Source organism: Pelecanus crispus, chromosome 1 (genome assembly GCF_030463565.1).
Source record: "Pelecanus crispus isolate bPelCri1 chromosome 1, bPelCri1.pri, whole genome shotgun sequence".
NCBI classification, from domain to species: Eukaryota; Metazoa; Chordata; class Aves; order Pelecaniformes; family Pelecanidae; genus Pelecanus; species Pelecanus crispus.
The window spans coordinates 188,226,900-188,241,073 of NC_134643.1; the positions used below are offsets into that span (position 1 = coordinate 188,226,900).

At 40.4% G+C, this 14,174-nt stretch overlaps 1 protein-coding gene across 1 annotated transcript in view; it reads left to right on the forward strand.

Annotated features, from left to right (window-relative positions):
- The first annotated feature begins 444 nt into the window (after positions 1-444).
- DIAPH3 (diaphanous related formin 3) overlaps positions 445-14,174 on the forward strand; it is a 277,409-nt gene continuing 263,679 nt past the window's right edge. Inside the window, exons 1-2 of the mRNA XM_075727918.1 lie at positions 445-600; positions 11,015-11,047. Of these exons, the coding sequence (XP_075584033.1) occupies positions 445-600; positions 11,015-11,047 (189 nt within the window). The remainder of the gene's footprint in view (positions 601-11,014; positions 11,048-14,174) is intronic.

The following is a 14,174-nucleotide window of genomic DNA, read 5'->3' on the forward strand; positions in this document are numbered from 1 at the left end:
GGCAGAAGGCCAGCCAACCGGGAGACGCCATTTCCCAGCTGCCGGCGTGGATTGGCTAGCGGGGGGGAGGCCGGTGGGCGGGACCGGCGGTGGCGGGACGATTCGGACGGCGGGACATTCCTGGCCTCTGACAGGCGCCGGGGAGCGGCCGTTGGCAGCGCGCGCCCCTGCCCTTCTTTCCCGCTCCCGGCGCTCTGGCGTGGCGGCCGCCGGCAGCCGCGGCCGGGATTAGGGGCGCCTCGCTAAATCCTTTGCCGCGTTGAGGCGGCGGCGGCTTTAGCCCTGAGCCCCCCGCCTCCTCCCCCCGCGTTGCCCTGCCCGGCCGAGCCCAGCTAAGCCGCGCTAATCGCTGGCGCCCAGCTCGGCCAGGGCCGCCGGGCCGGGGCCCGATCGCAGGCGGCGGTCTTCCCTCATCTCCCCTCATCTCCGCTCCCGGGCGCGGCCATGGAGCCGCGGCGGCCGCGGCCGCGCTACTGCGCCCCGTCCTCGCCGCCGGGCCGCGGCGGGCGGGAGAACAAGGGGCTCCGTCGGAAGGGCCCGCCGGGGGCCGGGAGCGCCGGCGGTCCCGAGGAAGCGGCGGACGGCAGGAAGCCCAAATTCGTAAGTACGAGCGGATCCCAAGCCGCCTCCCCTCCCCGCGGGGGCCGCGGAGGGGCTGCCTGAGGTGTGGGCCCGCCGGCGGCCCTGCCCGGCCCAGCGCCCCGCTGCCGTGTGTGGCCGAGGGGGCCCGGCCGTGCGGCGGGCCTGTCCTCCGCCCCGGGGCGGTCACTGACCTGGAGCCCCCCTGAGAGACCGGGGGGCCGGGTAGGAACAGACAGGTTACGAAACGGCGCCGTCGACTTCAGCTAGGCCTCAAAGCGTGAGCCCGCCCGCTCCAGCTCGCCTCTTCCTTGCCTGCCTGAAAGCACCTGGCTTTATTTTGCAGCACGTTTTCACGTCTTTCCTCTTCATAAAGCTTTATTGTTTTTACTCGCTGTGTGGCGGCTGTAGGTGTAAAGGGAAAAGAACAGACCCTCAGCTCTTCAATGATGTTACTTTCATTAGAACTGGATTGTTACTATTTATTTATTTTAGTGGTGTAAACTGTATAGTGAAAATCTGAATCTTCGCATTTAAGGGACATACTAAAGTTCTCCCTAGCCCTGCTTTTACAAAATTTTGGCTAGCACACCAAGAAATTGGGAAACTTGAAATCGCTAATATATGTCCACAAACTAATGTTTCCATAAGGTGTGCTCTAACTAAAAAGCACCCAGGAATAGCCAGTTTTTGTTTGGACGTTATGAAATTTGTAAGTATTAAAGCTGTGACAAACATATATTCTACAGGTCTTGTATCCACCACATGCAGAGCGGATGCATACCATGCTCATATGTAGGTTGATGCATCTGTTAGTCTTTGTTTAGCTGGCTCTGAGCTCACCTGCTCTGAGCTGTATTACCTGCTTACAGAATAGATACTATAATAAATAAGATACAGTAGATTCTCGATTCTAAGGCTTCCTTGTGCTATATTCAGTAGTTGAGTGTCTGGCACTTGAGCACAGGTTCAAAAAGGTGTACCGTACTTCATATGTAGCTAGTTGAAGTCAGCCAATAAGCGATATCAAACTGTAGGCTGGTCAAACCTGTTCTGGTCACAACTTGCTCCTGGCATTCCTGTTTCTTGGAACCCTTTGCGTATTGTGGCTGCGCAGATTGCTGTTTGAACCAAGTCCTTGTGCCTGGTTTTGCGTGTTAGAATGGGCATTTATGAAACAGTGTGACCAAGACGTGTTTGCTTGTCTTCATAATTGGCTATCTACCAGAGGTGCATGCATTTTAGTCATGGAGGTGACATGGCTGTATATGCTTTAGCATAGAATCCCTCAGTCTATACAGTCTGCTCAGTCTAAAAGGTTGGATAGGGTTACTGGTACATGACTTGATGGCTGGATTATTCATGTGGTGAGTGGGAGACATAGATTTGTGTGTGTTTGAGACCGACAAGAGCACTGAGTCAAGAGCTTTTACTTCTTACTGGTACTTTAACTGCTAAGTTCTTATGCAAATAGGATATTGCAATAATTTTCCACTTTTTTCCCTAACCTCATCATAAAACAGAAATAGGGTGTTGCTATCATGTTCACTTTTTTCCCCTAACCGTGTGTTAAAATAGAAATACAATAATTTATAGGGAGTATTACCCTGCCAGATATGTGAGACAAGCCATTGAGATTTTTTTCTTAGATAAAGTCTGTTTGGCTTTTTAGTGAAAGGCGGCCTTCTCTTTCGTGCAGATGAGCTTGTTTGCTATACGTCTACACTTCCCAGGCTAGTCAAGGGTGGTTTTGAGCATGTGCAGATATGGACATCAGCTGACTAGCTTTTTGAGGTCTCAGTGTTGATTTTTTTACCCAGCTACGGAAAATAAAGGGAGTTGAATTTGGGTATCTGACTTAGCTTTGTAGGGTATATGATCATCATGTGGGTAGGTATTTTTGTTTATTTTGTCCTGTTTCTGTTCCCCCCACCCACTTTCTCTTTAAGCAGGAATGACTAAGAATATCCTTAATTCATGAGAATGCCTAATCAAACTGCAACTTTCAAAAGCACTTGAAAAATTCTCAAAAGGTGATTATCCAGCTGCATTCAGAGTTGATGTGGCCTCACCTTGAATACTGAGTGCAGTTCTGGGCCCCACAGTTTAAGGATGTAAAGGTCCTTGGATGCCTCGAGGAGGGCAGCAAAGCTGGTGAAAGGGCTGGAAGGCATGTCCTATGAGGAGCAGCTAAGGACTCTGTGTCTAGTTTGGAGAACAGGAGGCAGAGGGGTGACCTCATTGCTCTCTACAGCTTCCTGAGGAGGGGGAGTGGAGAAGAGGGAGGTGCTGATCTCTTCTCCTGAGTATCCAGTGACAAGATGTGTGGGAATGGCTCAAGGCTGCACCAGGGGAGGTTTAGACTGGACATTAGGAAGCATTTCTTTACCGAGAGGATGGTCAAACACTGGGACAGGCTTCCTAGAGAGGCGATTGATGTCCCAGGCCTGTCAGTGTCTAAGAAGCATTTGGACAATGCCCTTAATAACATGCTTTAATTTTTGGTCAGCCCTGAAGTGGTCAGGCAGTTGGACTACATGATCGTTGTAGGTCCCTTCCAACTGAAAATACTCTATTCTATTTTGCCCTGAGGTGTTGATAGGGGACTGAAGAATGATAGTTCTCCAAACCTGGATCGTGTTATAGATATGCTGTTAGCTCACTGGGTGACCTTAAGAAGAGTTAGAGGTGAATATTTCTTGAACAGAGTTTAGTGTCTCTGTCTTCATGTAAACTGTTACGAGTGGTATAGTTTACAAATGTGATCCGTGGAATTTAACAGTTGCTAAAGAGCAGCAGGCTGCTTCATGCCTCAAAACCTAAGGGGCTGCTGTAGCTGCTATAACCTTTGAACTGTAGTCTCTAATCCCTGGCTTGTCCTGGCTGATAATTTCTGGTGAAGAAACACACACAGTGGTACAGTTAGAATTACTGTAATAGTTGTAGACATCAACCAGCTTCTTTGATTGGGGTAGTTCACTTGAAGGGTACTGTGAAATATGCCTTTCTTTCTATCGCTTCATAAATTTCTGCCCGAAGATACTGCAATACAGCATATTTATCACTCAGCTGTTAAATCTAAAATTGGTAAACTCTCCTTCCTATCTACCTCCTGTTGTCTTACAAGACCGGTTTGGTTTTTTTGGGGGGAGAGATGGTATATCTGTGTTGACTTGTTCACATCTACCTCTTCCCGTAATACATCTTCAATATACTTTTATTAGTTAAATTAGTTTTGTGTCAGAATACATAGAACTCTCACCCATTTGAATTCTCTGTAATCCAGTCTTAGATATAGGCTGTAGCCTTTTCTGTGTTTGGGATACTTACAGTGCCGTACTTCTTCATGTCACCTGAATTGTGTTTCTGATCTCTTGTACATTTGTCAAATGCGGATGAAATTGGCTGTTTAGATTCGGTGAACTCAAGTCATCCAGACTGTATTAGTCTAATTTTCCTCAGTGCAAAAGGCTTGAAAATAAGTTCCAGTTTGGACCCTTCCAATCAATGCAACATATTGATCTGTCACAGCAGATATGCTAATCTGAAAAAGAACTGGATTCCCTGACAAACCTTGAGGTGACATTGGATTGCTGGTTGACAAAGCTGACATAATTAACAATACCTGCCTCCCCACCCTGCCAAAAAAAAAAAAAAAATTCTTGTTTAGCAGGAAGAAAATCTCTCTTTTTAAAAACCACTTCATTTGCAAGGGAGAAGAAAGAGTCTTTGGGCTAAGCAGTTATACTTGTTGATTCCAATCAAATGTCATCTTGAAGTACTGCCTTTCTGAATAAACTAGCTTCTCAGAAGAAGTGAATGAGTTGCAAGTCCTCGTTTCTCTCTGTTCTTTTACAGAATCATTTAAAAAAACATTTAAGGAGTGACAGTTAATTTTGAAGCACGTACCAGCTTGGCTTTGTTCAGCAGGTCCAAGGTTTTGGAAGAGGGGGACTCTTATAAAGGGTAAAAGATACTCTACAGTACTGTGGTACTTCAGCTTACTCAAAGCTCTTATATTCACCCTTGAGGGTTAGGGCTTGATAAAAAGAGGAAATTAATTGAAGGATGGCAGAGATTATATCCGTTTTCTGCGTATACATTGACTGAGCAGGAAACTTTGGAAATCTGCTGGGGGGATGGGGTAAAAAGCAGTTGCCTGCCACTTCCTCTCCTTGATTTCCTGCGCCACCCTGCCCTTTAGAAGTGTTTGGAAATCATAAAAGTGAGTGCTAGACTACGTGCCGTCCAATTGCACTTTACTGGGACTACATCCTCTAGACACTAGTCCTCAAAAGATCAACTTCAATTTCTAGCTCAAGTTAGAGGTGTTTCTGTTAATTTCAGTATACCATTGATGTGTCTTCGGTGACTTTCAGGTTATGTTTTTGATTGAGTTCTTTATGAAATTTATATGAGTCAAGAAGGCTTTCTTATTTGCACCAATCTGTTAAGAATAAACAAATTAACACTTGCATTTAACAGTATCTGTAAATCAAGGAAAGATGTAGTTAAGAGCAAAAGCACTTTCATTTCTTTGGCATAGAGAAGAAAGGTAAGACCGATCTGTGTCAATATCGTTAATTACGAAGTGACTGAATTATTGCTGCAGTTACACTGCAGTGTAAGACCTTGAATCTAAATTAGTCTTTTAAAGAAATGATTGCTGAACAGATGTTACCTAAAACACTTTATTGCAGCTTTGTAAAATTGTAAATTCCTCATGCTGTTATTTTTGTTGGCATGAATTAACACTGTGGGTTATGATATTAAATTTTAGTGCTGTGTTCTAGCACTTTGTTATATAATCTTACCTGTAAGCACCAATTTTGAGTTTAACTCATCAGTGTCTAAAGAACATCACTGTGTAGAAACTGTCTTGTTAAGATAATTTTGCCCCTGATTGCTTTTCAGACTGCTTTCCAAGCAACAGAGAGTGTGATAAAGCCATTAAATAAATGCTGAAATAGTATATTGGAAATTAAAAGTAGGAAATGCTGGGAGGATGTACGGCAGTTTCTAAATTGCACATACAGACTGAGGTAGCAAAGTTACTGAGGGAATATTGTGACAAAGGAGGTTCTAAAGTAATAGCATCCACTGTAATCATCCAATTTACATCTCTCTAACTGAGTCTACAGGTTTCCTTGCACTCCCTGCTTGAGTCTTCTGGTTGTGTTTCTGCTGGAGAATAGCCTTTGGGGAAAAAACAGCTAGCGTTGAATCTTTTTGGTGATAGAATTAATGGGCAGTGTGTGATAGTTCTTTCTCACTTTCTAATTTAAAAAGGAACAGAGGGGATTGTGTGATTATATGTACATCCTTAGTCTTCTTTATCTAGTTTCAGCATTCAGGCTTGTTGGCCAGTTCTTCTAAAACTCATTGCATCTTGCTTGAACCCCCCCGTTTTACCTTTTTTCTTTCTTCTTTTTTTTTCCCCCTTTTTTTTTTCTTTTCTCATAGCTACATGTAGCCTCTAAACTCTTCTTAATGGGTCGGAGAAGCTATACATGTGTGTAGTGGTTTGCAGGGGGTGTTATATGTGGTTTTGTTTGTTTGTTTTCTTCTGCAAGGAAGGCAAAAATGAAGATCCAGAAAGGATTTAGATACCAGACTGTGGGATTTTTTTATTTTTTGTAAATTGAAGTACTTCGGTGTCATGGAAGGCATACATGTTGAAATTCTTGTTTAGCTGTCTGAGATCCCCCTACTTTGCATGCCTAAAACTCCTCTCATTGGCAGGGGTGTATGGCTCGGTGCTTGTCTGTCTTCTAATTCCATTTGTGATCAACAAATCAGACTTTGTCTGCATCTCTGATGGCATCCTAACAATGTCCATCCCTGCCAAGCATGATCTGAGTTCAAGTATCAAACATACATGTTTTTAAACATGCTGTTTTCATTCAGAAAGTCAGATGAGGAGTGTCACTCACTGCTCTTGTGATGGCGAAGAGAGCACTTGCGGCAAATGGAAATGCTGCCCCTTTTGGTAGAGTGGCAAAACTTTTAGATGATGCAGACTATATCCTATATTGTACTATGGTATTCTTCATTTCCAGGCCATACTGAGCTTTAGTACTGGTGGAAAAAATGCTACAGAGATGAGACCAGAGTCCTGAGTGAGAAGATGACATTCTCCTGAATTCTGGTCCTGTTTGCCTGGACTGCTTGTACCGCATTTAGATGCCAAGGTCACAGGTTCAATCCCTGCTCACTGCAGGGGGCTTGGGCTAGATGATCTCTCAAGGTCCCTTCCAACCCAAAGCATTCTATGATTATGATTTAGATAGAATTCTGTTTATAAATATGCATATGCAAAGACAGAGAAAAAAATGTAATGACACAAAAGATCAAACTAATACTCTTGATCCATTTAAATGGCATATCTCATTTCTTTGCTTCACTTCACTGTCTCTACCCAGAGTTGACTGGGGTAATTATATAGACAATGACTCAGCTTGTTAAACCTTGTCTTGCAGATTAACTTTCAGTATGTGCTACTGTTCGGGTATGCGATGTAAGATCATCCTCTTCTGTATGATAATAAGATTCTTTACTGTGAATATATATGAAGCCAAATAGTATTTAGATTACTTTCCCTAGCTGGGTGGTGCAGAAGTTGCATCACACACATGGCTTCATCATATATGACCTTTTCAAGAGACACAGTGGTCTTCCTGTTCTGTGAGTAGTCTTGTTGCTGTGCATGTGTTGTGAACCTCAGCTGTTACGTCCTATTGTACCTTTCGGTTTCTGTGTAAGGCTCTCACTATCTTGGATGTTTTGAGATCACACCTTTTGACAGCTTATCAAGAACACTGTACTGTACACTGAATGTATGTGTCTATGCTGTGTCCAATGAAATCAGTTATTTACCAGTATGCCTGAGGGACATAATCTTCAATAAAGGATAATTCTATGTCAGATTGCTTGCTTTATTGAAAGATTATATATCTATACACTTCTTTTTAGTTGTGACTTAGCTTTAACTAAGCTACTTCTACTCAGCTGCAAAACAAAATGACCTCTTTCTCCATGCCCCAGACTAAAAACTAAGTTAACCTGGAAAATATAATTTCAAAATGTTAGTTATTTATAAATGTGTTTGTATAGCTGAAGACTAAGCAATGGTGATACTTCGCGATACTTCTGCTTTTCCAACTGTAGGTGCTACTGATAAATCTGGACTTCTGCAGTATCCTAATGAACTCCTTAATCTCTTCATGGTTTTTTATCTCTGACTAGAAAACTGGATGTCAATGTACTTAAAATATCATTAATTCATTTTTTAATGTTGCATATCTACTTTTTACATGATAAACAGACTACAGGAATACTTGTACATAGCTCCTATGTTATCAAAAGCTATAATTTTATTATTCTGGAGTAGTTCATGGAAGGCACAGAATAGCATATTAATATTTTCATCCATTGCAAAGCAGTGTTCTGTAAGCTTATATCATGTTTTAGCAGCGACTGAATATTACAGGAATATTACTTAAGCCAGACTTATTTACTTGCAGGCCTATATTTAAGGCAACCTGTTCACTTGAGCAGAAAATGTCTTATTTCTGTGAACTGATATATCCATGCCTGAAAATAAAAGTAAGTTCCTGTGGCAGTAAAGCACTCCAGCCTCCACCGAACTGTGGTCTAGTTATTTTTTCCCCCTTATTAGAAATGTGTTTGTTTTGTTTGTTTGGCCTGGCAAGCATAAAAATATACCCCTATTCTTGAGTCACAGCACTCCTCTAAATTTAATGTCATTAAAAGATCAAGTGTGGTAAGATTTTTTGTTTGTTTGTTTGTTTTTTGTTAAGACCACATGTAATGTTCCATATTTCTGTATCTTTGAATGCTACAGAAGACCACGGAAGTTGGCAACTGGTTTTACTTTGTACAGCCTTGCCAGAAGAGAAGGACTTGGTGAGGGAGAGGGGAAAAAGATCACCCCAGTTCTCATGTTTTAAGCAGCTCTTCTGACTGAGAAGTATAATAAAATAAAATTCACAGAATAAGTCTTTTGAGATCTCTTACTGCAAGTCATTCAGCCATTTATATTAGAGTGCAAAAAAATCTGAACATTAGGTTGTGGTTCGCATGGGGTTTCTCCTCCTTTATAAAGAAATCTCCGAATACAATGTCAGTAGTGTTTATAGATGAATGCTGGCTTAGTAGGTTCACTTCCTTGTTAGTTACAAACCAGACCCCACAACATTGCCTGAAAGAAGTCTTATGCTGGTATTTTTAGATTCCTGTACTGTAGTAGTCAGTAAGCTGAAGACTTCAGAGACTCATAACTGTATATTGAGTTTCGTATACCATTATGGTGTCCTTAATTGGTTGCATGGCAGTCTTTTTTCACTAACTAGTCAGATGACCTGGGTGAATGAGGTGTTGTGATATACAAAATGGGGAACTTTTCACCCTTTACCACACTAAATTCCATTGCTGAATTTCACAGCTTAATTGAAAGGTACAACAATGGCTTGAACTAACCCATTTCTGCCTTTTTCAAAGAACAAAACCTAAATCTGAAAAATACTGCCTTGATTCTGTGGATGATGATGGTGTCTTGTACAGAGCAGCTGCAGAACATCCAGCATCTGTTCCTAGGTGGAAGTGAACCCGATCTGTCCTATGTCTGTTTAGTGGAATGTACATGATTTTGACATGAATATTGAACTTCCACCTCAAAGCATACAATGCAGAAGATTTTCATTCTAAGTAGATTGCTCAGGCTCCTACCATGTTACAGGAGCTTCACAATAGTATCTGTGCATTGCTTAAGGCTTAGTGATTTAAGTCATGTGTATGAAAACAGAATAAACTTTTATGTACTTTGCTGCCAAGTTGCAGTGTAAGACCATATGTTAGTGTTTTCTCCTGCAGTTTTGATCGCTTAAGGATAGAGGTATTATACCAACAACTTGCTAAATGTAAAGTTGTGAGCTCTGGCAAATGACAGAAATTAACACTCATGCTGTCTTTGTAGCTGTTTAGCAGAATGGGAAGAACAAGTCATAAAACCCAGCTGCATAGCAGCGTGTGAGGCAAGAGTCTGATCTATCCCTGCAGCAGGAGAAGACCAATGGGAAGACTGGGATACCGATCTTCTGTCTCCTGACTGGATTGAAATATTTCACTTTATTTATTAGAAATCCTTGTCTGTTAGAACATGGAATGGGTTTGTCATAAAAGTTTGGTACTGACCTAGCTCCAATTTTTTTTATTATTCATGGTAGAACTTACGTTATGTTACTGAGTACAGAGTGTTTCCTCACACTTCACTTGCTTTTTATTTTTGACTTCATAGCCATTTATCAGATGCTTCTTCCTCAGTTTCTTGACAATACTCAGAGTAGAGCTGTCATGGGATATTTGACTTAACACAAATTGTGGTTCCATTCTGAGGGAAGAGCTGAAGATGATGTCATAAGTAATGATGCCAAGTATTGTTGACTTAGTGAAGACAAAGCAAGAGTTTCCAAATCTTATTAATTTCAATATAGCCATTTACAATTGCTGTAGCTGCTGCCAAGCTTTGTATACTAGGCAGCGAGGGGATCTAAGAATAGCGTATGAGTCTATCTCACTAAGTATGTGACTTCACATTCTTCCCATTTCCCTGCCAAGTCTGTTCTCAGCCTCTCCATAAAAACTATAAATGGGATCCCTGCAACACTGACTCATGAGTCACCAATGCTCTTCAGTGCTGCTCTTGGGTTTTGTGCAAGAACTGTGTCTCCTAGCACTTGCTGTGTTTGTCAATGTGCAGTGGAGAGCAAAAGAGTTTGTTCAGGAACTGGTGTTTCACACAGCAGCGAGTAGTCTTCTATAGGTTTTTGGATGTTACTATTAGTAAATGCTTATGTCAGTTTCCACTCATAACTTCATGCTCTGCTTGCCGCATAGGCATTGCTTGAGATTAGTGAACAGTCTTAGTTGTTTGAGTGTTGCAGCTTGGCAGATAGTTTTGAACTGTTGAGGAACTCCATGTTCTTCTGTTGAGTTTAAAAATCTCTGGACCAATTCCTTGGTGGTTTCCCCAAAGCTGTTTTGAAAAGACACAATTCTAGTAGCTGAATTATGAGCAGGTCTTCTGTTCTAGTATATGTAGCTATAAAATATAATAAAACACAACTTGTTTCAAGCTGTGCTTGCTTTATATTCTTCTGGTATTGTTCTGTCTAAGGATCAGATTACAGATTTTTTTTTTTTAATCTACACTGTATAACTTGTTGTGCACTGTAAGCCAACAAAGTACAACTTGCCAAGAAATTGTTACTTCAAGTGCCAAGATTCAGTACTGTTTAACTTGCATTTTATTTTGAAAAACAGTAACTATAACTGACACTTGCTTTTTTTCTTTGGGTTTTTTGGTTGTTTTTTACTGCATAATTGTGACATGACTGGTTTCCTGTTTGATTTACAGCACTTAAATATCAAGACGCTGACAGATGATGTGGTAAGACAACTTAAGTTTTGCTTTGGCTTTGCTAAGCTAATAAGCTTATTGCTAATGCAATAGAAATAACCTTATTGATACATGAAACTGTCTTAATTGTGAAGTTAATTTAGTTAATTGGCAAACTCTCACTACACTGTTAATTATCTGTAACATACTCAGTGCGAGTAGCAAAAAATCGGTGGATGGCTTTGAAGTATGCCTTAATCATGGCTAAATGAGCTTGACACAGGTAATTGTGCCAGTTTACATGTGGTATAGTTAAGATATCTGTGATTGCATGTTTAATATTAAAGTTACTTAGGCTGCATGGCTAACTTAAAATACCATGTTTAACAAGCTAACGGTTGCTTGTAAAACTCATTAATGCTTGCTTCAAACAATGTTGGGTATATTCAGTGTCATGCTAACACTGTGTTTCTCAAACTTCATCTGTCTCTTGAATGACAGATGAGGTTCTGTATCACAAAGCAGATTTTTTTCTTGCTATTGAAGTTACCTATTTCATTGTACCATTCTTTTGTAGGTAAGAATAGTTTTTCTTCAAGTGGATCATTCTACAAAGTCTTTGATTTTACCTAGGAAGTAATGTTCTGTAGGCATCTAAAGAGTTTTATGCTGGACGATGTGCAACACACTTGTGCTGAGAAACAGTGCTGTTTCCTAGCTTAGGAACCAATGGTCTGGTTATTGTTGATTACGTGTGCAACGTTAGTAGTGTTGGTATGTTGCCTCCACCTATCGTGCATAGACTGACTTAAATCACCTGTTGCTATTTCTTTAGCAGAGTTTCATAGGCTGGAATTGGTTATTAAGAAATTTGAGTCTGATGGGTTGATAATACAACCTTGATTCTATAAACTTGTGCTTTTATCTTCGAGAGCTGAGGAATTGTTCACTGTTGTCTCAAAGCAAAAGTATTTTTTGGTAACCAGAACTTAATTTTGGTAGTGTTACATAAGGGTTATAGTACGTAAGGGTTATAGTCTGGATGCACTAGATTTTGCTGTTTATTTTTCTGTGTGTGTGTGTGTGTTGAAGAGGCTAGTTTGCTGCCTTATTGCACTTCTTTCCTTAGCCTCTTGGACTTGTTTAACTTGTAATGGCAGCCACCGTTAAGTCAGCAGGCTTATTGTGTTGGAATAAGGACAAAGAGCTCTGTAGTAAGCAATCTTCTTCCCAATTCCTTAAATTTCTCAGAGCATACTGAAGGCCCCTTCACAGACTAAAGAAATGTCACCTGCAAAGTAGTACCACATTTTCCGTATTTTTTTTTTTAACGGGAAACAACAGCTGTTTAGTAAAAAGCTAACAGTAAAAAACCCACCAACCTCAAATATTGCAGTTGTGTATGCTTTTAAACTTGGGTATTTTGTTCACTTGCAGCTTCGTCTTGCTTGGAACAAGGGTATGCTTTCCAACTGACACTTCTTGTCCCTCTGAGTTTTCTGTTGGTTTAATCTGTGTCTGATTCTGGGTAACAGCTAATGCTGTTAGCATGTTAGCATGCTAGCTGTTAGCTAAATGCTAAGTATCTGAGTCCTAGGCAACTTAAATGTGGCTCAGCAGAGGGTTTTCTGACATTTCATACCAAGCACAAAAACTACAAAGATATTTTCTCCAAATTCCTTTTGTGATAAGGGGGAAAACTGTAGTAAGAGAAGATTAAGAAATTAAAGGCTTAAGATTACTTGATTTTGTAGCTTTCAATGAAACACTGTATTTCCTTTCTTCTCATGGGCAATCATTTGCATGTTAACTTGCTCTCTGCTGCAATATGCTTTATAAAATAGTTATATTTTATTATTCCCAGTCTGTTTCTTACAAATACAGTGTTGTATAACCAGGAACTTTTTTTTTTTTAATTTAGGTAAGTTAGCAACATTTTGAGAGTCTAAAATGCAGACTGCTTTTCAATATTTGAATTGTATTGGATTATTCCTGAGATGCTGATGAATTGTCTACTTTTAGTGACAAATCTCTGTTAAGTTCAGAAACAGCTTGTTTTTTACACATGCTTCGTTTAGCTTGTTTGTTTACAAACTATGAAGACAGGGATCTTATTCCACAGAGGAGTGTCAAGTAGGTATCTGAGAAATTATCTACCTGCAAGATCAGTGTGGAAGCAAGTCTTGTTTTCTATCTCAAGTGCTCCACATTCCAACAAATGGTTTGTAAGGCCCATAAAGATTAAAAAACCTGCATATTAACAGAATTTTATTAAAAAGGTATCTTATGTAGACAAAAGTGAAATGTATACTAAAAATCCTTATAACATAAATTTGTTAGATTTCATAGCAACTCTGTAAAGATAAGAAAGGCTTTATAATTTCCAGTATATAGAGAAACAGGGTTCAGAGTGAAATATGTTCTACACATTCAAGGTGTGACTATGCATAGGTCTGAACTCTGTAACTTTTAATTTTCTGCCATTAGTTGAATGATTCGCTCTCCAGAAAGGTAACATCATCGCTGGGAGATTGAGCATATTGGGAATACGAAGTCATCTAATGAAAGGGATTCTTCTGTTTATGCAATTCTTTCTGTTACTAAAAGCTCTACTGCTACCAGTGGAATTTCTCATATAGTAAGAAGTTAATCTTCTAGAGCAATTTGACTGCCAAAGAAAAAATATACTTCCTTTTAATCTTCTGGAACTTTGAGGAGGAAAAAGATGTTAAGAGATCTTTGACTCAGAATCATTGGAAATGACTTCTTTGATCTTATGTGAAGTAAGGGAAAAGAGTCATTTGCTTTTACTTCCAAAGATGCTGAAATATATTGATGAAACCCATATTTTCCTGTGTGTTCCCCATTCACTATGAATAATAATTATTTCAAATGAAGACATAGGTTTTGTTCAACTTTGTATTCTCCTTCCTAAGTTGTTAATGTTCTACTAATCCTTCATCATGTGTCTACGTCAGGGTGTTGCAGCAGACTTGCACGATTGTGCTAAAATGACTGGCAAAATGTCTGGGAGACTCAGCTATGCTGTAGTACTTGAGCAGACTTTCCAGATATGATTGTGTTTACTGGGTATATAAATAGTGGGCCATCAAAAACATGTGATCTTGAAAATTGAGGGTGGAAGTACTTTTTTTTGTACAGATCTATAAGGCAGAGT